The sequence below is a fragment of the Eumetopias jubatus genome, unplaced genomic scaffold, assembly GCF_037043125.1.
Source record: "Eumetopias jubatus isolate StellerSeaLion01/CBP00866 unplaced genomic scaffold, mEumJub1_p1.0 scaffold_16, whole genome shotgun sequence".
Taxonomy (NCBI): domain Eukaryota; kingdom Metazoa; phylum Chordata; class Mammalia; order Carnivora; family Otariidae; genus Eumetopias; species Eumetopias jubatus.
This window is the reverse complement of record NW_028274822.1, coordinates 62,664,666-62,690,047: the sequence shown is the minus strand read 5'-3', so window position 1 is coordinate 62,690,047 and position 25,382 is coordinate 62,664,666. Positions and strand designations below refer to the sequence as shown.

Sequence of the window (25,382 nt, the reverse complement as noted above, 5' to 3'; positions counted from 1 at the left end):
GAAACTCTTAGGGATAGATTAAAGATCTATTTTCAATTTGGAAATGTGTGGAAGCCAGATTTAATCAATTAACATTGTCCTATCAAGTTTAAAACTTAAAATCTTGGTGGATTGAAAGAGATTGAAGTCACAGATAGTCAACCTATTGTTTGAAAAAGATTGAGCCTTCTGGATGTTTCTAGAACACCCACTTGGTTAGCAAGTTGGTGATGGTGTGTACTTGGGACATGCTTCTTTGTAACCGTCCCCATTCCTGCCACCGTTTGGTTCTGTACTCATCTTTTGATTAAACTGTTAGTGCAGGGGCGCCTGGGTGGCTCAGTCATTAAGCGTCTGCCTTCGGCTCAGGTTGTGATCCCGGGGTCCTGGGATCGAGCCCCACATCAGGCTCCCTGCTCCGCGGGCAGCCTGCTTCTCCCTCTCCCACTCCCCCTGCTTGTGTTCCCTCTCTCGCTGTGTGTCTCTCTGTCAATAAATAAAATCTTTAAACTGTTAGTGCATCAGTGTGTTAAGTTGTCTTCCTTTAGTTCCAGTTTGTCCTCCATAGTGATGGTAGTTATTTTCTTGAAATCAAATGTGAGCTTCTCTCAGTCCTTTAAAGAACTTCATCGAGGTGTAGCCTTTTCCTGGAGCACGGCACACAAGGCTCTTCAGAGTCTGGCCTCAACATGTTTTGGGACCTCTTCAGCCATTTTGAACTTGTCGTTCTTTCATGATACACCATTCCCTTTTACTCCTTTGTGTGTGTGTGCTCCTCCTTCATCTTTGTAGCGAAGCCTGTTCATCTCACTTGGCCTCCTCAGGCATCAGTTGGTCAGCTTTCTTCCCGCAACACATAGTCCAATAAAGATGGTACTAGGAATTACTACTTAATATAATTTTTTACTTTTTTTAATTTTTATTTTTTTAAGTAATTTTTAATTTAAAAAAAATTTTTAAGCCCATTGCGGAGCTTGAACTCCTGAGCCGAGATCAAGAGTCAGTCACCCACTGACTGAGCCACCCAGGCACCCCTAAAATTTTTTCTTTTAAAAAGCTTTAAATAAATTATATGTTATTTTTATGTCGTTGTTGTCTGGCTCCTAAAATATATTTGTTGAATGAAAATTGTATATAAAGTTGTTGAAGGATTTAAATGTAAAGAATGGACCTTCATGGTAGGGGTTCCCTCAGAGAGGCTGTTTAGAGCAGGTAAGTCATAGTATGGATCTTCATGGAAGTGAGCTTGTGTGACAGAGATGAAGATGGAAGTCATCCTTGATGTAAAGAACAGTGTGAAAGGCAATGCCAAGAAGAATTTAGGGTGTGTGTAAAGAATGGTAAAGGAACCAACTTGGACATATCAGAGACAACGTAGTGTGGGAAATATGTAGTCTCTTAAGTTGTATAAACCTAGTTTGAATCTCCTCTTGTGCTTCTCTAGTGTGTGTATGGTAAAGATTCCCCGAGTGTCAGTGAAATGAACATGATAATGTCAACTTCATAGGGTTGTAAGGATTGTTGTGGAAATGTAGTAAGGTGTGTCATACAGTACCTGACATATCCTAGGCCTCTAAATTCTATACAGTGGTCATAGTTGGTTATGTCATTAATAAAGGAACTATTATCAAATTGAGTTTTATTTTCAGAAGAAACAATTGAAATGTTAATACTGTGTTTACTAAGGTGTGTGTTTCTTAATATGGTAGTGCTTTTATGGTGACTTGGATTTTAGTTCTAGCTTTGCTTTTGGCTCATTGATTCAAGAGAGAAAATTAATAATATTTATGCCTCAAGTATTTAACTTGTAGAGTCAAAGAGGGTCAGCATATCTATGAAATGCTTTGCATTCTTGCAGGGAGGTAACATATAAATATAGACATCAGTGTTTGAAAACTTACGGTTTCCCTCTGGTTGAGAAGGGGAAAGTCTTTCAGTGCTGTACTAATGGAACCGGTCTTCTCCTTCCCCAGTTGATGATAATGATTGTTTATCTCTGCCTTGGTATAACCTAGGAGGCTGGTTATGATGAGTGTGAATTCTTTTTCCTGTTTGACCTGGAAGACTTTCAAAAAGACGATCTTTTTACAATAATGATAAAAGGTAAACCAGTGAAGGGGGTAGGGGTGTTAAAAAAAAAAAAGGCTTATTGTGACATTATTGAAAGAGGAAGCTAATCTGTATTGTCAGCTCAGGCCACAGCTAGAGCGTCATTTCTTGACAGATGAAACCATTTCTCAGAAAACCTACTGTTTGAGGGTGGGAGGTGAAGGGAATATTCATCAGAAGTTTGCTCAATTTTTATCCAGTTTACAAGCTACAATTCTATTGGATATTGCATTTCTTCATTCACTTGTAGACAAGAATTAAGAACAGATGGTGCCCCCTATTTAAAATATATACTTGATTTTTCAGCTTTTGGTGTTATTAGATGTTGAGAATTAAGAGTTCCTGTGATTGCTTTTTGTATCTCATGCAATGTAGTCTGAACTGTCTTTATTTTTCTCCCTTTGCTGGATTTTTTTAAAAATAGGAAAGAGGGAGATAACCATATACTGAACTTAGAATGATGATAAAGTACTGGAGGCTTTGGGGCTTAATACTTAGAGCCCCCCGGGTTATAGGACTGTCTATTTGATAATCTCATTTCAGAGGTTTCTGGGCCAAATAAACTCTGGGAGAGGAGAAAGCATTTAACTTTCTGGTGTTTTTATTTTTATTTTTTTGTACTAATTCAAAAGTCAAGTTTGGTTTGGAAGAACACTTCACAGATTTTGGGCTGACTGATAGTAATAGGGCAGAGAAAGGGGACATTCTGACTCTCAGGTTGTGAGGGGACCTGTGTCCACTCTCGTAGATATTTTAAACCACACATGAAGTGATTCTTAATTGGAGAAGAGGCATTGTCTGTTATCTTTGCTAGAGAATATAAATCATAAAGTCACAATTTATCATAAAAAGGCTTTGATAGTTTCACTTCCTGAAATGTACTATATAGTTACTGTCTTTGTAGACAGTTTTAACATGATATGTTTTACTTAACACTAGAAACTTTTTTTTCCTACAGAATCAGAATGTTAAATATGATTTGAAGTTTTTATTAATATTCTTAATAAAGCAGAATTAAAATAAATTTCTAATAATGTAGGTGAATTTCAGAGTTTTATTTTTAATTAGTCCTGAGGAGAAAATATAGGTTCAGCCAACATTTGTAGCCAGTTCTAAATTGCTAGAGAGTTTTCCCAAGGATTACCTTCCTTTTTTAGTCTTAATCTGCCAGCAACATTGAAAAAAAATTTTTTTCTGAGAAAATTCAGTCTTCCTTTGCTTTTGTTGACTATATATAATAAATGTGAGAGGGTAGCAGGGCCACCATTTGGGGTCAGACTGTCCAGGACCCTGGGTGTCTTTTAGGTAGCACCCTGCTCCCTTTTGGTCAGACCTTGGGGCTCCAGGAAATGTATTTGTGCTTTTACGTGTGATTCGGTGTTTTCAATATTGCAGTGACAGCTGGTGTAGATTTTAAAGCTAGAGGGAAAATAACTGAATTCTAGTTCAAGGTCTTGAGGGCAGGGTGTCAAATACTCTTAAAAACAAACTGTCGAAGGTCTTTTTCTGAGCTTATTTCTTATTTCCTCCAGAACTTTGGATGGCAACCTGCAAGATAACTCAATTCCCAGCGCCCTGGAGAGGAACCTACCCAGTTTTTATGGATTCTTGCTTCTGTTGGCCAAATTGCTTTTTTCACTTGTGCAATAGATACGATTAACCTTTGGGGTTTGTGTTCTTTCTGTGATTACAGCATGAGGAAATACATTCCTTTGGTAATTATATTCTAGTGGAATGCGAATTTTAGGGATGGTATAGCATTCTAAAAGGGGACAGTCTGACACATCAGTGTTATCTAGGAGATATATGATCTTTGTTTTGCTAATTGGGTAGCTGACCTTTTTACCATCTCACACAATTTAACAGTTAAAGGGTGATTAAGCTGTTAAAAAAAAAAGTGACTGTTTAAAAAAAAAGTGCTTGCTGACATCATCTTTCCGAGAACACTAGTATAAGTGATTTACTCTAACAAGATCGTAGTTTTCCCTGTTGGCAAATGACATGTAATATTTACAGAGGTCTTGGATTCAGTCCAGCAGAAACATCTCAGATATCTAATTGATGTGTGAAACTGTAGCCATTTAACATTTTCTTTCATATGGAGATAATGTAAACAGTTTTTTGTTTCGTTTTTTAAGTTTAAGAGTGGGGAGAAAAAGGATATTTAGTATAAATTTCCTGCAGGGGAGCAGTTTAAATTGAATGTATTCTCCAGAGTTAAACTTATCAGACGTGTTCGGTTTATAATTCAGTTACATTCTTCTGACAGTTGTGTATTTGGGATACTGAGCCAGTGTTAACTCTGTTATTATGCACATGCCTTCTCTCTCTGAAAAAACTTCTCCTTTTCCATCAAAATGATATAAGGTAAAGTTTTGTAGACTACATATTTAAATCAGCATAAATTCTCAATCCGTGAGATTTTTACTAATTTTTTAACCCTAAAGCATGATTTTTAATGGCCCCATTAAAGTAGTATATCTTTCATATATACTGTAATTTAACTGTTGGACATTTTGGAAATTTGTGTTTTTTTCCCCTTTTGTGTGTTACTGTTAATCCCTGTGTCTGTCTCTGGCTATATGCATTGGTTTCATTCACAGAAATGGGAACCTTGGATTTTAAAGGATTTACACCTGTTACTCTAAACCAGGCATCTGAAAGTTCTCTTATAGTTTCATCTAGTGCTTACTAAGGGGCTAGACATGGCCTGGACAGCACTGGGCATTATCATTTAAAAAACTAAAAACAAAAAACTTTGCCAAAAAATTTTAAATAAAAAAAAGTTATCTTTTCATTTTAATTTGCATTTCTTTGATTAATAGTGAGAGTAGTCTTTTGTGTATTGTCCTTGTTCACTTTTAAAAAACAGGGTGTCTCTGTCATTTCTTATTGATTTATAGGTACTCTACATATTTTAATGCTTTGGTTGTATTTTGGTTTTTCTTAGTAGGATTCATGACATTTTCTTAATTTTGAGGCCTGTTTTTATAATTGATGTATAGTGGACATACAATATTATATTAGTTTCAGATGTACAGTATAATGATTGAACATTTATATACATTCTGAAATGCTTATTATCACAATAAGTGTAATTACCGTCTGTCACCATAGAAAGCTATTACAATATTATTGACTATAGAGGCGCCTGGGTGGCTCAGTCAGTTAAGTGTCTGCCTTTGGCTCAGGTCATGATCCCAGGGTTCCTGGGATCAAGCCCCACATTGGTCTCCCTGCTCAGCGGGAAGCCTGCTTCTCCCACCCACTCCCCCTGCTTATGTTCCCTCTGTCTCGCCGTGTCACTCTGTGTCAAATAAATAAATACAATCTTTAAAAAATATCTATTATCGACTATATTCCCTATGCTGTACTTTCCATCCAGGGGACTTACTTATAACCGGAAGTTTGTAACTTTTTTTTTTTAAAGATTTTATTTATTTATTTATTTGAGAGAGAGAGAGCATGAAAGAGGGTAGGTCAGAGGGAGAAGCCGACTCCCTGCTGAGGGGAGCCCGATGCGGAACTCGATCCCGGGACTCCAGGATCATGACCTGAGCCGAAGGCAGTCGCTTAACCAACTGAGCCACCCAGGCGCCCGGAAGTTTGTAACTCTTAATACCCTTCACCTATTTTGCTCATCTCCCCACCCTCCTCTTTTCTGACAACCACTAGTTTTGTTCTCTGTGTTTATGAGTCTGTTTCTTTTGTTTGTTTGTTTTGTTCTTTTAGATTCCACATATAAGTGAAGTCATATGGTCTTTGTTTTTGCCTGACTTATTTCAATTGGTATAATACCCTGTAGGTCATCCATGTTGTTGCATATGGTGATATTTTTACTTTTAAAAGCAAGAAGTGTATCTAAACTAGGTATATTTCTCTATTGTGTTATAACACAATGTAAGTAATGAAGCATCTTTGGTTGTCTTGTAAAGAATTAGAACATTCCAGGGTGCCTGCTGGCTCAGTCAGTAGAGCCTGCGACTCTTAATCTTGGGTTTGTGAGTTGGAGCCTACTTAAAAAAAAGAAAGGAAGAAAGAAAAAGAATTAGAGTATTCCATCTGTATTTAAAAATCTTTAACTTAATTTAAATATAATTACTGAAAATTATTAACACAGTTGAATGCAGGTCAGTTGAGGAATAAAGAAAATGCACTGTTTTTTGCATGGTTTTTTGTAGATAGACCTATCAGTTCTTAAGCACCAAGATTCTAAATGATCCATTTACTTTTAGGATGGTAGATGCCTTATTCCTTTTACTATATTTTACTCTTTGGTCAATTTTTCTAGTTACGGTAGCTAACCTACTACAAACAAAAGCATTTCCAATACTACAGTAACAACAAGATTTCATTTTTATACTTCCTTCAAAAGGGAATAATTCAGGACTTGACTCAACTCTGTGGTGCTAATTTATTTTTCTTTGTTTCTTCTATCATTTTATAAATACCTAGAACATTAATATTAAAGTAAAAAAAGAAATGAGAAGTTTGAAATGACAATTATGGTTTATCCTTCTCTGTTTCAGATGATCACAGTCGTGTTAAGCTGCAAAATGCTGAAAATGATTATATAAATGCCAGTTTAGTTGATATAGAAGAGGCACAGAGGAGTTACATCTTAACACAGGCAAGTGATGTGATGTCAAGCAGATGCTTTGCAGTGCAGTTATTGTGGTTGGTCTGCTTTGAAACACAGCTAAAAGGATGTCTTTACTTCTTTTGGAAATGAAATGCCATTTCAGTTTTTTCTGTTATGTACTAAAATGTAGACATTTCAGTGTTTTGTAGGTTTGTATGTGAATATGAAATTAAAGTTATTTTTTAAAAAGGAAAAGTTTTTAACAAATGACTTATACCAGTTCTTTTAAGGCAAATTATCATCCTTTATATTGATACAAAATGTTTGTTAATGCTTTGTTAAGTTCTCTTCACATAATCTGTATCATAACCAGAGGCCCTTTGAAGGCCCTTCTCGACCCCCTTCTCTGGCATGTATTTTCAGAGAATATGAACATGCTTCAGTGATGTCTGGCCTTTGTTCGGAGTGAGGGTGGTAAGACCAGGTGCCCAGAATACTGGCTGGGAGGCCAGAAAGCATGAGGGTTCCTTGTGGCATTCTGACTGACTGCTTCTTGGCACATTGGCCACATCCATATCCCAGCACTATTCTTTCATTCTTTGATAATAGAAATTATTTTGGTTTATCCACACCAGCTGCCCTTTATCAAATGACAGAGGCTTAATGAGCAGTGCTGTTATATCCCCCAGTTAATGATTTTGAAATTCAAAAGATAAGCTATATGTTCATAATATTTGAACTTTTTAAAAATTCGGATCAGAATAACCTGTTATTGAAAGAGACAACAGTTTCATATAGTAAAAAGATCTTCTATTAGACTATTTCTAATTGACAGGAAATGAAAAATAATTCATTTTACTTAAAGTAGCTGCTATATGTTAAAAAAAAAGAAAAACTATGTAAAAAAAAAACTGGGAAGGAACATAAATTCACAGTTCAAAGAAAAATATAAAGGTATACAATACCTTACAACCCTCTCAGGGTTGTAAGATCCAGCTCCACATCGGGCTCCATGCTGGGTGTGGAATCTGCTTGAGAGTCTCTCTCTTTCCCTCTCCAACTGCCCCTCCCCCCCCCTTAAAATTTTTTTTAAAAATTAGACATTAAGCAAAACCCTGTTGTTATGAACTTTACATCATAGTAGGAAATAAAATTAATAACATCTAGCAGTTTTGTAACCTTATTCTGTACTTTATGTGTTTTGTATAATTTAAGGCTCAGGATAACTCTCTGGTAAACACTGTCATCCCCCTGGTTTAATGCACGAGGAATTAGCTAAAGACCAGAAGCATTAAACTTTACCAAGCCCATACAACAAGTGAGTTTAAGCCAGAATTTGAAGCCCCATTGGCTCCATGGGTCATGCTCTTAATCATTCAGCTCTACAACCATAAGATTGCTGTGTGACCTTGGACAAGCTACCTAACTCCCCAAGCCTATATATATATTTATATTATAGATGTATACCTATATTATCTGTGAAACAGTGCTTATAGTTCCTGGTACTATGGTAAGCCCTCCATGGATTATTCGTTGTGGCATTTGTTACTGCGTCTTAGTAGTAGTAATAGAAGTAATAATAATTCTCTCATAAAATACTGTAAATCCCATAATGATAAAGAAATTGCCTACCAGTTGTGTTTAAGTGTCCTGTCCCTATTGGACTGCTCTGTGTGTCCTGACAGAGCTCCATGCATTTAGAGCTGGAGGACTCAGAAGGCTGTCTTTAGCATTTTATTCTTTCCTGAATTTTTCCCCTATATTTTTCAGGTCTTCACTGGATGTTTTTACCCAGATGACTCATTTACATTGCAGATTCTGTATTTTCTACATCTAACTCTTTTTTTTTTTTTTTTTTTTAAAACCAAGCCAGCTCCCTTCCTGTTTTTCTCACCTGGGTTAAAGCTATGTTCATCATCTACTGAATCCTAATGCAGTTGCTTTTTGTTTCCTTGCTACCAGTCCCTCCCTTCCTAATCCATCTTTAGCAATGCCTTCAGAATTATTTTTGTAACATACAAATCTGATGATACCACTTTACTTCTTAAAAAGTTTGGTGACTAATTTCCTGTATTCAAGACCCTCCACACTCTATACAGTGTGATTTCCTACTGCATACTTACCTCTGCTTTGCCCTCATTGATTTCTTTGTCCCTCCCAAACGTACCCTGTACTTGCATGTGCCTTGTCTTATGGCTTGGAATGGGCCCGGTCTTGCTCCCTGTCCTTCTACAATGTCTTCCTGTATCAGTGCTCTCCTCATTTTTAAGCTGTGCTGTAGCATCCTTCCTGCTCCCGAAGATCTGATGGTTTACCTCTTACTTTTGTGGCACTTGATATGTTTCAGTTAGTAGGACAAGGACTTCTCCTTGCCTTCTTAGTAAACTCTTTGAAGGCTGAGAATATTTTACAGGACAGAGAAAACTAGAGATGCTGAATGTTTATAAACCTTAGCTGTTCTAATTGTCCTTTGTTGCTTTTTGTCACCTTTTTCCTCTGACTTTTTAAAAAAATATCAGTCCTTGCTATAAATCTCCATTTTGAAAAAAAAAATTTGTTAATGTTGCTTGTAGGTGGAAGAGCTGAGAGATACCCCCCCCCCACCAACCACCTTAGAACCACTGACATAATGTATTTTGTGTTTCCGTATGTATACACGCTGAGTGACTTCTGGTGAATTAGTAGATCCATTTTTTCCGATGAAAGAAAAGGCATTCATTTTACTGGGGATTTTCTCACTTTTGTTGTAGAAGTAGATCAAGTAATAATATACATTAAGTGAGGAGAACAGTATCTTCAAACATTTGGTTGTCATTACTCAAGATTCTAAGTAGATTTCTGGCCTTTTTATAACTTAGAAGCTTAGAGTTTATTAATTTAAATATTAATAGAGCATCTGCTACAAACCAGGGAATACAGTTGCCCAAAAGATGCTTTCAGCCTCAAACCACGTGAATGACCTTGTTTGACATGGGAAGCTGAAATTCCAGGAGAGCTGGCCTCCAGCCCCTGAAACTGCCTCTCCCTCTGTCCTGTGAGGAAAATGCTTGCACTGACTTGCATTAGCTGCAGCAGAGCCTCATTCATTTTCACCTTTAAAATTAGTTATAATTTGACCATGGCCTTTTCATCTCCTGTTTGCCCTTTCTTCTGCCCTGTGCTCCAGCCAAGCAAAATGTGAAGATAACTGGATTTGATTTTTTTTTTCCCTGTGGCAGTACTGTAATACGAACCATTGCCCCTTTTAAGTCCTCTATTGAGGTTGCACATGCTGTGGTTTTTGTAGATTAACAGCTTCTTAGTGGTTCAGACACTTTGAAATTTCCGCTTTTTCTGGAAATCTTTTTCTAGTTAACTTGGGGTGGTTGGTTGGCCAATGATAGCACTGATTTCCTCTTTCATAGGACTGCCATGATCCATGGCAAGCAGGGCCTCTCTTCCTGCTGTGGAAGCTGAAAGGGACAGAAATTTCCTTTGCAGCTAGAACGTGACCAGTCAGTTATTCCTGCCCATGATCTTGACTCTGGTTTGTTTAAAGGTTTTGCGTGATTGTAGCCACCTTGGCATTGGCGATGCCAGCACAGCAAGGTGATAGTAGTACCAGCGTCAGGAGCACTGTCCCAAGCTGACTCCTTTGAGCAGAATCTTGCCTTTACATTGGTTCACACTGAAGCCTGCCTTTCCAGCCCTCAACTCTGAAAGTCATCTGATAGCCTGAAAGATTCCTTTTCTGCCTAAGTTAATAAAAGTCAGTTTTGATCATTTATAAGCAACTAGTACAGACTATTTTTTAACTCAAGTGGATTTAAAATGATTTACTTACTGTGATTCAATACATTGTTCTTAAACCAGAAGCATACTTGAAGGAATTTTCCTTGAACCTTGTTCCATCTCCTTTCCCTTACCTCCTTTTTCTTCTCTGTTCTTACAGGGCCCACTTCCTAATACAGGTTGCCATTTCTGGCTCATGGTTTGGCAGCAAAAAACCAAAGCAGTTGTCATGCTAAACCGAGTTGTGGAGAAGGAATCGGTGAGTAATACTTAATATTTACAACTTAGTGTCCTGCCTGTACCATTAGCTTATAAATGTTTTCATACTTCTTTTGGGATATTCATTCATTTACTGGTTTTGGCCTTGAATTGCTAAAGGCTAGCGGTCAGGGTATTTCTGACCAGAAGTAGTACATCCTTTTCCTTTCTTGCCTTAAGTATTTAAGTAATAGTTGTACACCACTACCTTCCAAGATGTAAATATAATGAAACAGATATTGACCAGTGGTGACATAGATCTTTGGAATCCCTAGGCTTTATTAGAATTTTTATAATTTATTATTATCAAAATCTTGAAAAGTTTAGAAAGGATTAAAGTGACAGGTTTTTGTTAACCTATATGAATTTTTATTGGCTCTTAGGTCATGAGACAGTAAGTTTGGGAATGTATAAATATATTAAACTTGAGGTACAGTCTAAACACAGTGCTAATTAGTTAAGTCTTGTAACTTGTAGCTTTAGATTCCTTTTCTGTCAAAGAAGCAAATTGGAAAGTATTGTCAGTAAGGTCTCTTCCAGCCTAAGATCTTCTTCAGATTCCTGATTCTTACTTTTTTCTAAATTCATATTTGGTGGCTTTTGATGGTGCTGCAAATTATTCTACTCTCTTTCTAATCCTGAGTGACATTCACATACCAGAATGTCCAGCAATATTGGCATAGTTATTTACATGGCTTCTTCATGGCTTCCAGTGTGACTTAAAAATTCAGTGATGATGACATTGTTTGAACAATTTGAGCAGCATTGCAAAGTAGATGATTTATAAGTTTCGTCTCTCTTCTTGGAGCATAATTAGTATATTAATAAGCTAAGACTGCCACTAGAAATTAGAAATCATATTTATGGTGGTTGGACCTAGATGCTTAAAAAGATTCAGGTTTAATTATTTTGGGGAAGATTACTTCATGAGTGATACTGTTTTGTTTATGAAGAAGCCCATAATGTCTGATTATCTTTCTTTTTGCGGTGTTAGCAGCCATTGCTGGTCAGTGCTTACTTCCTTAATTAGTTACAGGTTACAAAAAATAGTGATATTCCAATTTTACCATTCCTTCTTAAATTTTTGTTGGAATACCTCTATAAAAAGAAACTTTCGGAGTGCCTGACTCTTGGTTTAGGCTTATGTCGTGATCTCAGGGTCGTGAGATCAAGCCCCACGTTGGGCTCCGCACTCAGCATGGAGTCTGCTTAAGTTTCTGCTTAAGTTTCCCTCTGCCTCCCCTCCCCTGTTTCTCTAATAAGTAAATCTTTAAAAAAGAAAAGAAAAACTTCCCTTCTAGTTAGTTGACCACTTTTATATAGGAAAAGGAGTTTACAAAATAGTTAATTCCCTAGTGTCTTCAACCGGTGACCAGTTAGGTTTTTTTGGTGTGGGGACAGGGGCAGGAGGGGATCAATTATTATGAACTCATAGATTTTTTTTTAAAGATTTTATTTATTTATTTGACAGAGAGACAGCAAGAGAGGGAACATAAGCAGGGGGAGTGGGAGATGGGGAGAAGGCTTCCCACTGAGCAGGGAGCCTGATGCGGGGCTCAATCCCAGGACCCTGGGATCATGACCTGAGCCGAAGGCAGACGCTTAATGACTGAGCCACCCAGACTCCCCTGAATTCATAGATTTAAACATCTTTGATGTACTTCACTCCATTGCAGTTATTATCCGTCTTAGTAGTTGAATTATTCCTCTGTTGGCTAGCAGGAATCTCTTCAAGTTGGGCTCTGAGTCAGAAATCTAAGAGATAAAACCAAAGAGTCTTTAATAATTTTCTTACTATCTGGAATGACTACTTAACCTCTTCTTCATAGAATCAGTCATTTCTCTAAGGAACCTTGGTTTCTTTTATTGGGCAGTGATATTTCAACATGACAATAAAAATAGGGATGTTGGGACGCCTGAGTGGCTCAGTTGGTTAAGCGTCTGCCTTCGGCTCAGGTCATGATCTCAGGGTCCTGGGATTGAGTCTTGCGTTGGGCTCCTTCCTCAGTGGGGAGCCTGCTTCTCCCTCTGCCTGCCGCTCCCCCTGCTTGTGCGTGTTCTCTCTCTCTGACAAATACATCAGATCTTTAAAAAAAAAATTAGGGATATTTACTGATGCTGGGTTGATCATTGTTTTTAGAGCTTTTTGGTGAACAGAGCTAAGGAAGAAATGTGTTAGATAACACACTTCAAGGGTCATACTGATACTTCCAATTTAAATTTAGAACTGAGGGTTGGCTTAAGGCATTCTGCCTTATATCTGTTTCCTCCTTTTTCTATACCATGAATCCTGCTTTTCAAAGACACAATGAATAAAGAGTATCTTATAATGACTCATTTACTTTGTCCCATGTTACACACCAAAATGACTCATAATAAGAGTATCAACTCCATCACCAAAATAATTACTGAAAAAGTTTTAAATTTTTTATGTTTTTCCCATCTCTTTCTGTTTTTAAGTTGTACTTTACCTGCATTGTCAGAGTATATAACATAACCACAGTCTTTCTCATATCCCTTGTAAAACCTTAGTTCTACATGTAAATATATATTTAATTTACATTGTCGGTCTTATTGATGTCTCTCCAGCTGTTCTGTAGATATCTCATTCTGTAGTGCATCCTAAGGAAGGGACTCATGGGTATTAGTTCCTGATTTCTTACCTGTCGATGAGAGATTAATCTGCTGTCTTAATGCTTAAAAGTCACTTTGACAGGATATAAAATCTTGGCTCACATTTGCTTTTCTTTGGGCAACTTAAATACATTACTCCATTTCCCTTTGGCTTTAGAGATTACTGGGACAAAGTCAATTGGACATCTGATTTTATTTCCTTTGCAAGTCATGTGTTCTTTTTATCTAGGTTACCCAATGACTTTTTTTTTCCTTCAAATCCCATTATTTTTACTAAAATATGTCTTAGTGTTGGTCATTCTGGGTCAGTTTTTCCAGATGCGTAGTATGCTCTTTCAATTGTGATTTTTTAAAGAAGAATGTATTGATTATACTTGTTAATATTTACTGTTTGCTTGCTTTAGTGTTCTTTGGATACTATTCACGTTAGATTTTCTTTGCTTATTTTTATATTTGTCACTTTCTCTTAAATCCTCTTGTCACTCCATTTCTTTTATTATCTGCTGTGTTTATTCATGCCTCTGTTCCTTTTAGTTTAGTCTTCATTTCTGAAATGATGTGTTCTTTGATTCCTAATTTTTTTCTGTCTCCTGTCACCTCATTTCTGAGTTGTTCTCATTCTCCTTTATGCTCTTTCACTTATTGTATCATATTTAAAATGTCTTCTAGCACCTTTGGAAGTATCAGCTCATAGTAATTATTTGTTTGGAGGTGTTGTTACTGTTTGATTTGTAGCTGTTTTTGATTTGGAAAAGAAATGACCATATTTTATAAGGATATTTTTGTAGTGTTCTTTTTCCTAATGAAGTGGCTCTTTATCTCACCTTGCCACAGTCTGTTGGTCTCATAATTTGGCTTTTGGGAAGATCCTTTTATTGTCACAAATAGGAATTCCATATTAGTAGTTCTGCCAAAATGTACCAACTCTAGATAAAGAGGGCTTTTCTTCTTTTTTTTAAAGATGTTGTTTATTAGAGATGTGCACATAAGCATGGGGAGGGGCATAGGGAGAGAGATAAGAAGGCTCCCTAGGCACAGTCCTATCATGTGATAGAGTAAATATACTTAATATTTCAGTATTTCCTATATTTTTTAAAAACCGAAAATCCGCTGAGTGGGGAGCCCAACACGGGGCTCGATCCCAGGACCAGGCTTGTTCATGACCCAAGCCAAAGTCAGATGCTTTTTTTTTTCCTCCTGATTAAATTTTGTTAATTAACATATAATGTATTATTTGTTTCAGGGGTACAGGTCTGTGATTCATCAGTCTTACACAATTCACAGCACTCATCATAGCACATACCCTCCCCAATGTCCATCACCCAGCCACCCCCATCCCTCCCACCCCCCTCCACTCCAGCAACCCTCAAGTTTTTTTCCTGAGATTAAGAGTCTTTTATGGTTTGTCTCTGTCTCTGGTTTCATCTTGTTTCATTTTTCCCTCCCTTCCCCTATGATCCTCTGTCTTGTTTCTCAAATTCCTCATATCAGTGAGATCATATGATACTTGTCTTTCTCTGATTGATGAAGTCAGGATGCTTAACTGACTGAGCCACCCAGGCACCCCAAAGGGGGCTTATCTTCTGATTTGTTTCCCTGACTTAATTTTAGTAAGTGAATATACAATGTTACTTCTAGATAAATAGTATTTGGTAGCAGATTCATGGGTATTTGTAGAAAATACTTGTAAAATAAAGCCTTTTCAATACTGTTTGAAGAAAAGATTCTTACAAGAGGTTGATAATTTTAGAAATGTGAAGTGAATGCCAGTATGATGTTAAAATATAGGTTATCATGCTTTAGAAATGACAAATTCACTTTTATGAACATATCTGTTTATGGCTTTTTTTTTTACTATAAGTAATAGGAACATTTTACAAACCTTTTATAAAATGTCAATCTTACTAAAATACATTGAGCATCAAATATAGTGCAATTGTTCATAGATTTGGGTACTTGAAAAAAATATAGCATGTGTATGTGTGTGGTTTGTCTTCCTTTCCCAGCTTTTTAGGGTTTCATAATGTCTAGGAACTAATATCTACATATTCTTAAATTTAGGTTAAATGTGCACAGTACTGGCCAACAAAAGATGATCGAGAGATGCTGTTTAAAGAAACAGGATTCAGTGTGAAGTTCTTGTCAGAAGATGTGAAGTCATATTATACAGTACATCTACTGCAGTTAGAAAATATCAATGTAAGACTTTTCATGCCTAAAAGATTGGACTTTATATATTGCTGATTTTCAGAATTATTTTTTGTCATTAGATTTGAAGTTTGGGGCTGCATATACATTTCGATAGTATCGATAATAGTATGTAGTCATAAGCATGGTGTTTACTTTGTGTTTCCTACATGCGGTAGCTCTCTGAGGACTCTTGAGAAAACCTAGAAACTAAGGATTTTAAAGTTCAGGATTGAAGATAATTTATTAAGATTACTTGGGGATGAAGAGAGAGAGAGCTTTATAATCAGGCTAACCTGAATTCAAATCCGAGCTCTGTTGTTTAGTAGAAATATCCTTGGGACCTGTTCCTCAACGTCCCTCATCCTTTCCTTGTCTGGAAAGCAGAGATTGTGATAGCTCCCTTTCAGGGCTGTTGTGGAGATCAAATGAAGATGTGTGCGCAGAGCAGCTGATGTAGAATAGGTGCCCAGTCAACATGGCAGCACTTGGTACTGCTGAGAGTGGCAGGCCAGTCAAGAAAATAACTTACCAGAATGTTGTTAATTCAGATGATTCACCACAGAGAAATTTGTCCTTACTGAATTGGGGAAAATGGTGAAATAAATTTAGCATATGGTCCCAAGAACATTTGTTTGGATCTTTTCCAGAAATACAAGAATTGTTCCTTATTTCTTGGTTGAGATACATGTACATGGTGGATTTGTGAACCTGCTATTTTCAAGTTGGGGATCAAGACATTTCTCCCCTTTTCACCACCTACCTGTTTTACCTTCTTTGTGTTGTAATCAGGATAACTGGAAAATATGAAATGAGAGTGATTCTGGGATGCTCTTAGGAGCTAGGAAAACTAGAAAATAGGAAAATATTTGTCTGCCAAAAAATGATTTCAGGAATGTATCTAGTCTGTATAGTGAGATACTGTTTTAGTTAACCATTAACTGAATGAAATTATTAACATGGGATCATTGACCCTAATAAGTTTTATAGAGAAGGGATATATAAAGTGCATACACACACACACTTTTAGATATGAAGAAATACATTTTAAGGTTGATCTCTTGAAACGCCTGTTTTTTGCTGCCTACTGTAAGCACAGGTGCATACTGTTGAGGGCCCAGGCCCAGCTTCGCATGACATCCGTAATTAAGTTTTTATGTGATCTCTTAGATTATCTGAGAGGTGTAAAGGTTGGGAATTACAAGACTTAGATTTATTTATAAATTTCCCTTATTTGTAGTTTCTTGAACCAACTATTCGATTTACATATGTCTTAAGCTGCCCTGAGATACATCAACAGCTGTTTGGTACTAGATTGTGCAGTTCTTATTCCCAGAAACAGAACTGCTTTTCTATAAACTTCTCATGGTTCTTCGAATCATCTTCTCTTGATATTTATCCCAGGTACCTCATCTGCTTCTGGCCTAAAAACTGATTTGAATGGAGAAAGACATAGGTGTTTTTCCCTGTTTTCTGAAACCTATCCTATCTAATTAAGAGTTAATTATACCTTAATAATAAAATAAAATGCGTTTTGTATTTTATCATTTTGCAGAGCACTTTTACATATAATTTGACCCACAGTCTTCCTATAATGTGATAAATATTCTTAATATTTCAATATTTCCTATATTTTTTAAAAACCGAAAATCCATTAAGGTTATAAGATTTTTCCTGTAAATAGATTACTCAGCTAATAAGTGACAGGCCAGAACTCAAATCCTGATCTCCTGACTTGGAATGACATGGGGCTAATAAATCTTTTGAAAAAAGTGCTAATTGTCCTAGTAAAGGAAGATTCTTGGTTCTAAAGCATCTTTCTGAGTTGAAGTATGTGAACTGGCCAACCACTGTTTCAGTTGCTAGCAACTGTGTGATTTCTTATTGGCCTGGGTTCAGAGTCCACCATAATTAATAGCAACAATATGTTTACATTCTACCTTACAATCCTTAGTAAGAACTAGGAATGTTAGAAGAACAAAGTAGCATTTCAGCATGAGAAGCAGAATTGTATTTGGTTAAGTATTTACAGTCTGGATCCAGATTGCCTGAGTTTAAATCCCAACTGTACGCCTCCTGGTTGTGTGACTGGTCCCACTATTTACACTCTGTGCCTCAGTTACTCATCTACAGAATTAAGATTAAGGACACATGTACTTCAGAGGGTTGCTGTAAGGATCAAGTGAATTAATGCTGTAACAGGCCTAAGACTCCATGTAGGATTCCCAGTTAGTAGCTTTAGTTGTGTGCATCTGTTTCCTTTGTCATATCAATGAATTGGGAAGGACTGCAGAAAGAACAAGTTGAGGGAGAAAGAAATACCAAAAGAGTGAGAAAGGTGATGCTGCAGGTAAGGAGTGGTCACCAACCTCACCCTGAGCTGCAGAAAACCAGTTTGCTGCTAAAGGAGTCTGACTTGTCTGTAGTAAGAGGTCTGGGGCCCAAGCTGTGGTCTGTGTGGGCCCTGCTCTTCTACAGACCTCTGGTCTAAGGGAGCAGTAAAGCTGCACACCAGCTGCCCTTTCCAGTGTCTTCAGTAGAGCTAAGAGTTTGAACTTTTGCCCCTGAATGAAGAAATTCCATCTCTGCTTTTAAAGCAGCCCCGTGGCTTAAGCTAAGGGGAAGGTTTTGTAGGGCTTTTAAAACATAAAGTCATCTAGAGTGCTTGTCTTTCAGGATTTTCTTTTTAGTTGCCCTTCACTATTTTCCATAATATTGTTGGCCAGCTTTATGTTTATCAAGTTCCAGGAATACTATTGTAATGCTGGCTGCCTTCTGTTTCTCTGTCCCTGTAGATTTGCCCAAAACAGGATGAGTGCCTAATTATTATCATGCTCAGCTGGGATTTGATTCAAAATAGTTTAAACAGTTTATCCTACCTGGAGTGTCATCCTCTCTTCTCTGCCTGATTATATCCTGCACATCCTTCAGGACCACCTTGTGACCCATTTCTTACTTTGGTCTTTCTTAATTCATCTATGACGCATTCATTCCTAATAGCTGTAATCTTACACTTCTCTCCATAATTTAAATTTTCCATTTTACTGGCTTATTTAGTACTTGTGTATGTATGTACTTTGACTCCCATAACAAGGTTTTCGGCTCCCCATGGGTAGAGTCCTTACCTGTTAGCTTTGTGCTTCCTTCTGCCATTGTACCGAGTGAGTGGTTATTCTAAAATACAGGCGTAGGGGTGCCTGGGTGGCTCAGTCGTTAAGTGTCTGTCTTCTGCTCAGGTCATGATCCCAGAGTCCTGGGGTCAAGCCCGGGATCAAGCCCCGCATCGGGCTCCCTGCTTGGCGGGAAGCCTGCTTCTCCCTCTCCCACTCCCCCTGCTTGTGTTCCCTCTCTCGCTGTGTCTCTCTCTGTCAAATAAATAATAAAAATCTTTAAAAAAAGAAATTAATTAAAATAAAATACAGGCATAATCCTTCCACCTTGCTCTAAAAAATCTTTCTGTTGCTTATGCAGAAGTCCAAGACCCAGCCCGGACTGGTCCTTCCTTCTTGTCTAGGTACTCGGTTTGTTCTTGCTAACAGTCCTACACTTCTCAAATAGGTTGATTCTTGGAGGCCCACACCTCTGTATTGCTTTCTCTCTGCTTAGAATGCAAGCCCCATGCCTACCTGTTCTGTCACTCTCCTCTCCTGATCTGGTGAGGTCTGTTCATCTTTCAAAATGAATTACAGTAACTAAATATTTAACACAGACCATATAATGATCCTGGCAGAAATTGAGGAGGGACTGAACTCTAAGGCACTTTACAGATCTCATATAAGTTTGTATTTAGGAGATAGGCTTCACAAACTTTGCTACTTCTTTGTGTAGAGGAAATACTAAGTTGAAGCAGTTGAAAATGTGAAGAAGTTTACAATTGATTGGAGCTTACTAGGGGCTACAATAGAGTCAGTATATAATTGTTTCCGAAAAGGTATCTGTAAGTATTTACCATATGCAGGCATGGGTTAGGCACTTTACATTCACTGTTTCATTTATTCCTCACAATAGCCTTATAAGGTAAGTACTGTTTTTAACCATTTACAGATAATAAAATTGGGCTTATGATGAAAGTCTTGGAAATACAATCTTGGTACTTCTGTAAATGCCCAAAGTGTGAAAATAATTGGGCCTAGGACCAAAGAGCTGCATAGATTTCTTTGTAATGATTAGAAAATTTATAATCTTATCTGTCTGTATAAAATAAGTTAACTTGATTTTGAATGGCTTTAGGTGGCATGCACTTAAATTGCCATAAGTCTGACTGTTGCCCATGGTCTTATACCTACTCAGTTCCTAGCTTATCTTCCTGGCCTCCATATATAATGAATTAGATATCCTTATTCAAGGGCAGAATTCTCCTTCAAAATATGTAAATAAGATTTTGCCTTAAAAAGAAGAGTGAACCACTGACATCTTGTGCAGAGTGTGGTATACATAATGCAGTGTTTTACAAAGAAGATTTGTCAGGGACAGCCATGTAATTGCAGATGCAACCGGTGTGCATGGGGTGAGAGGGGTTGGAGAGGCCAACTGGGCATCACAGGAGGACTGATGTGACTTGATGACCTGGGAGAAGGAGAGGGGGCTTCCACCAGTTTTGAAATAAGAAGTTTGTCAAAAATTGTAAAGTCTACACGTAGAGCTTGTTTGGAATAAAGATGAATTTTGTTTTAGCTCTCCAGCCTTTGGCAATCCTTTTTTCCCTCATGTTTTTTCCTCACAAAAAAGAGGGAGAAGAGGCCCAGTCAAGCATATAAACATTTCTTTTCTATCTCAGTCTGAAACATACAGATCTTATTGCTTCATGAAGTGGTCCGTTGGGAATTGTATGATTTTTTTTTTTTTTTTTTTTTTGGTGAGCTGTGATTTTGAATCTTGTTTCAGTAGGGACACATTAATAAAAGTTCTTAAGTTCTTTAGTCTGGTCCTGTTAGGGGAAGAAAAAGACTGATTCTCAAAAATCTATTAGTGGGGAAGACTGCATTATACAAACAGTCTTGAACATTTCTGGGAACTGGCTTTGAGTATCCCAGACAGCGTGACCTGAATTTGAAAAAAATCAAGAGACTTCTAGTCTTGAGCCAAAATCATACAAGCGAAAAAAAAGCAAGCAGTTGCTCAGGATTGTGGGTTAACTCTAGGTTTTAAGCCGGGAGGTGATGCAGTAAATGGGCATAAGTGAGTATACAACCTTATGGGAAGACTGGGCCAGGCCCTGCAGAGCACAGCTTGCAGGTGAGCTGGGTTCTGGCACCACCCCTCCCAGACCTGGGAGCTCCAGCAGGTCCACACAGGACCTGGTTTAGGCTCACATGACAAAGCCTGGCCCTGCTATGCGAGGTCAGCACTGCATGGTGGCAGATGACCACAGCACAGCGGTTGTCAGGGTTGGGAAAAGGGTAAACACTCCCACTGGAATCTTAGACCCTATTTAAAGGAAGGTGTGACTCCATGCCCCTGGGCTACGGCAGGAACAGCCACTTTAGCCCATTCCTGTGCTGGTATTGTGTTGTTACCTGTTCATTTATGGTTTTGTAAGAAGAAACTAAAGTTTAGCCTTCTTAATTTGGAATGTTTTCAATGCCTTTTTTTAATACAGTAAATTTAACCCCCCCCTTTTTTTACATACAGTAAGCTACAATTTTGAAAGGAAATGTTTTGAAATTTAGGAATCCCAGTGATCATTTCAATTAGTAATAGATTTATATTTTCTAGTACCTTCAGTATATTGAGAACCTATGGATCAGAGTGTATTTGGAATTATGAAAGCAAATTTTAAGAAAATTAGTCACTAAAAGTAGGTAATTTGAAATTTTTTAAAAGAATTTCTGCACTGTATTTTATCAGTGTTATACCTCATATAACAAGTCTGGGACTTAGGAGTCTTAATTTTTGCTGAAAAAGGGGGAAAATTTATTTTTAAAAAAAGAAAGTTAATTTTGAAAACTTGTACCAAAAGGATGCTGTAATAATAATTTTTAGCTTTTAACCATTAAAATTATCATGGTGTTTTTTTTCCTAATGTTGCTTGTATGGCTTCTCCCTCCAGAAACATCCTACAATGAAACTGAGAAATTGTGCAGAGATATGTTAGAGGGTTACTGCTTTGGTTTACAAAAATGAGGACTAGAAGGCACCAAAGTGCTTCTTGGGGCAAAAGGCAGCTGGCAAAAGCTTAGAAACATTTTCATAATGAGTTAGTCAGAAATAAAGCTCATCAGGAATATCCAGGAAGTGACAGTGAATGCCAGGCAGGCTTTAAGAGACAGGAAGCATTTAGCATATTGGTAAACCATTTTAGCACATCAGCAAAGTCATATAAACATTTTTAGGATTGGAAATTATTACCACGGGGAAAAGCAGCAATTAGAAGAGCAATTTCAATTAAAAATGTAAAGATTGTGTTTTTAAATTAATTCTTGAGTTGCTCCTCTGAGCCTGTGTAACAGAATCTACAAGATAACTCATCTGATGAGAAAAATTATATCTAAAAATGTTGGGCGTTCTTAAAAAGGAAACCATTAAAGAATGTAAAATTATACTGGTAGGATTTTTTTTTTAATAGGAAAAAAAAGGGCACCTGGGTGGCTCAGTTGTTCAGCGTCTGCCTTCGGCTCAGGTCGTGGTCCCAGGGTCCTGGGATGGAGGCCCGTATGGAACTCCCTGCTCAGCGGGGGGCCTGCTTTTCCCTCTCCCACTCCCCCTGCTTGTGTTCCGTCTCTCTGACAGAAAATAAAAAAAATATTTTAAAAATAAATAGGAAAAACAAAAGGAACACTCATCATGATGTATGAATTAAAATATTGGCAACATGTATGGTGTAGGTCGGTGGTTAAGGGCCCAGACTGCTGCTTCAAATTCAGGCTCTGCTATTGTCTCAAAGTGTCACCTAGGGTAAATTACTTAACCTCTGGCCTCTGTTATCTCATCTGGAAAAGGAGTTTTATTAGGATTGTTGTATGGGTTGAGTTAATACATAAAAAACTTAGGACATGCCTGCAAAATAATGTTTTAGAAATGTTAGCTATTATTAAATAAATTCCAAATTCTCCTGAAGAACTCCAAACTTGTGTGAGTGATTATCAAAAACCAAATAAAAAATCATGGTACAGAAGTCCATAAGGATTAAAAGCATTAACACAAAACACATATTCTTTCTGAAGTAGGGTTTTCAAAGAAAAGAAATTAGAACTAACTTTTCCCTTGATTTTCACTTTTTAGAGTGGTGAAACCAGAACAATCTCTCACTTTCATTATACTACCTGGCCAGATTTTGGAGTCCCTGAATCACCAGCTTCATTTCTCAATTTCTTATTTAAAGTGAGAGAGTCTGGTTCCTTGAATCCTGAACACGGGCCTGCAGTGATCCACTGTAGTGCAGGCATTGGGCGGTCAGGCACCTTTTCTCTAGTAGATACCTGTCTTGTTCTGGTAAGTGCTTCTTATGATCTAATTTTAGTCTTGTTTAATTTTTTATTGTTTTCCCCTGGCAGAAGTAAGCTCTAATGTCAGTATCCCAGAACTGTGATTTTCAAACTTCTGCCTTCTTCAGAAAAACCTAAAAAATTTCACTTATACCCTTTTAACTGCCTCTTATTTGTGAGTGGTGGGGCTCTGTCCAAGATGATTCTAGACATCTCCAAGAAGACTTTTTTTCCCCCCTCGTAGCTTTATTTTACAGAAATAATAGGTCTTCCCCCTTCCTTGTTTTTCAGATATAAATTGATATATAATATTGAATTCCTTCCAACTCAAACCAGCACTACATTTTTCTTGCCCTTAGTTTCCTTATTTACAAACTAAGGATAATGATACTATGTTCCTCACAAGAATTAAGTGAATTAATACATTTAGAACACTTAGAAGAGTCTCTGGTATTTTCTAAGCACTCAGTAAATGTTAGTATTATTATTCCCTTGAAATTCCAATCTCTGCCCCCAAGGGCTGTATTCTTTCTTCACCAACCCATTCCCAGCCCCAGCCTGGATACAGGCCTGTGCCTTTTCTTTTTAGAATGTCCATTTTTCCTTAGTTGGGGCATAGGGCATCTCTAGAGTATAGGAATGGTCGAGTCTTAATATACCTACTGTATTACTTTACTACTCTGCCTGTAAGTAATATACTTCAGTCAAAAACTGGATTGTTACAGGGCACCTGGATGGCTTAGTCAGTAGAGCATGCGACTCTTGATCTTGGAGTCATGAGTTGAAGCCCCATGTCAGGCATAGAGCATACTTAATTTAAAATTAAAATTAAAATTAAAAGAAAACTGGGTTGGGGCACCTGAGTGGCTCAGTCAGTTAGGCATCTGACTCTTGGTTTTGGCTCAGGTCGTGATCTTGGTCGTGCGCTCAGTGCAGAGTCTGCTTGAGATTCTCTCCCTCTCTTTCTGCCGCTTCTGCCCTACACTCACACTTTCTCTCTCTCTCTCTCTCTCTCTCTCTCTCAAATAAATAAAATCTTAAAACCGATTGTTACATTAAAGTGAACTTTGACATGTTTAAAAAAAATTCTATTCACTTAATGGTGAATGACTGTTAAAAACTGGGTTGTGTGTTTGTGCCTATTCCCTGCCAGACATAACTTCCACTTTTTTCTTTTTCAGTTGGGGTGAGGGTTGTGCTGGTTATAATATGAGATCGATAGTCTGGAGCTGGTGCAGTGACTTAACAGTGTCATTGTGAATCTAAGCTCTTACTGTTTTTCTTCTCCACCATCTTTAGATGGCTGCTGGGCACAGACATGAAGGCAGAAGGGCACTGGGCAAAAAAGATTTACTTCTGTTAAGACCTTTTAAAAAAAAGCAGAACACTAATCTCAGTGGATTTATCTTTATATTAAGCCAGAACTGGTCATAAATTCTTCCTTAGACAAATACTGGCCAAAGTAAATAAGATTATTATGATTGGTTTGGAATCAGTTGCATATCAGCTAAAGGCCTCCATCTACTGCTTGAGCAGTTGAGGTGTGCGGAAGGTGGTGGATTGGGGTAGCTGTTTTGTACAGAAAGAGTTACAGCAGTGGTAACTTCTGGTTCCTGGGGGAGACGCTGCACATTGCACAGTGCTGAGCAGCCAGCTATCCTGTATTGCTTCTCTTTCCTGGACTCTTAACAACAAAAGGCTTGAATAATTTTTACCTTTCTTGCAGATGGAAAAAGGAGATGATATTAACATTAAACAACTGTTACTGAATATGAGGAAATATCGAATGGGACTTATTCAGACACCAGATCAACTCAGATTTTCATATATGACTATAATAGAAGGAGGAAAATTTATAAAGGGAGATTCAAATATACAGGTAAACTTTTTTAGGGAAATAATACCTGTGTATTATATATGATTAGCATCAAATAACTGCTGCACTCCATTGAAGCACTTGTTTTCTCCCTTCCTTCCAAAAAGCATATTTACATTCATGTGGAGAACCCAGCTGGCCATCTTAAAATTGTAACGTTTAAGCTCACATCCTCATATATACCTCAGCCTCATGTTAAATCTTGCCTGTTACTCAAAAGCCCTAATGGGAACAAGATTTTATTAAAGAAAGTGGAATTTTCATATAAGGAGGTTAGTTTAAGCATTTAAGCATTAAAATAAACCAAAGAATTTTGGTAATTTTAGCACATTAAAAACTTGACCTGCAATTATAGAATAATTAGTTTATGTAATAGATGCTTAATTTTGTTAACAGTGAGCAACTCCAGTACTTACGGCAGACATATGAAATTCCAGTAGAAAGTTCTGTTTCTCTGATTTCTGGCTATGCTCTCATGAAGACATTTTTGTTCCACATTTGCAAAAACTAAGTTCAAAGACTGATTATCAGAAATCTGTGTTATGTACTAACAGACCCCTAT

The 25,382-nt window shown here is 37.4% G+C and overlaps 1 protein-coding gene across 2 annotated transcripts in view; it reads left to right on the top strand.

The window, feature by feature from the left end:
- PTPN2 (protein tyrosine phosphatase non-receptor type 2) overlaps window positions 1-25,382 on the top strand; it is an 88,356-nt gene that overhangs the window by 39,713 nt on the left and 23,261 nt on the right. For both annotated transcript variants that reach the window (XM_028089336.2, XM_028089333.2), the window contains exons 3-7: window positions 6,618-6,718; window positions 10,602-10,700; window positions 15,395-15,532; window positions 22,742-22,951; window positions 24,671-24,823. In XM_028089336.2, the coding sequence (XP_027945137.1) occupies window positions 6,618-6,718; window positions 10,602-10,700; window positions 15,395-15,532; window positions 22,742-22,951; window positions 24,671-24,823 (701 nt within the window). The remainder of the gene's footprint in view (window positions 1-6,617; window positions 6,719-10,601; window positions 10,701-15,394; window positions 15,533-22,741; window positions 22,952-24,670; window positions 24,824-25,382) is intronic.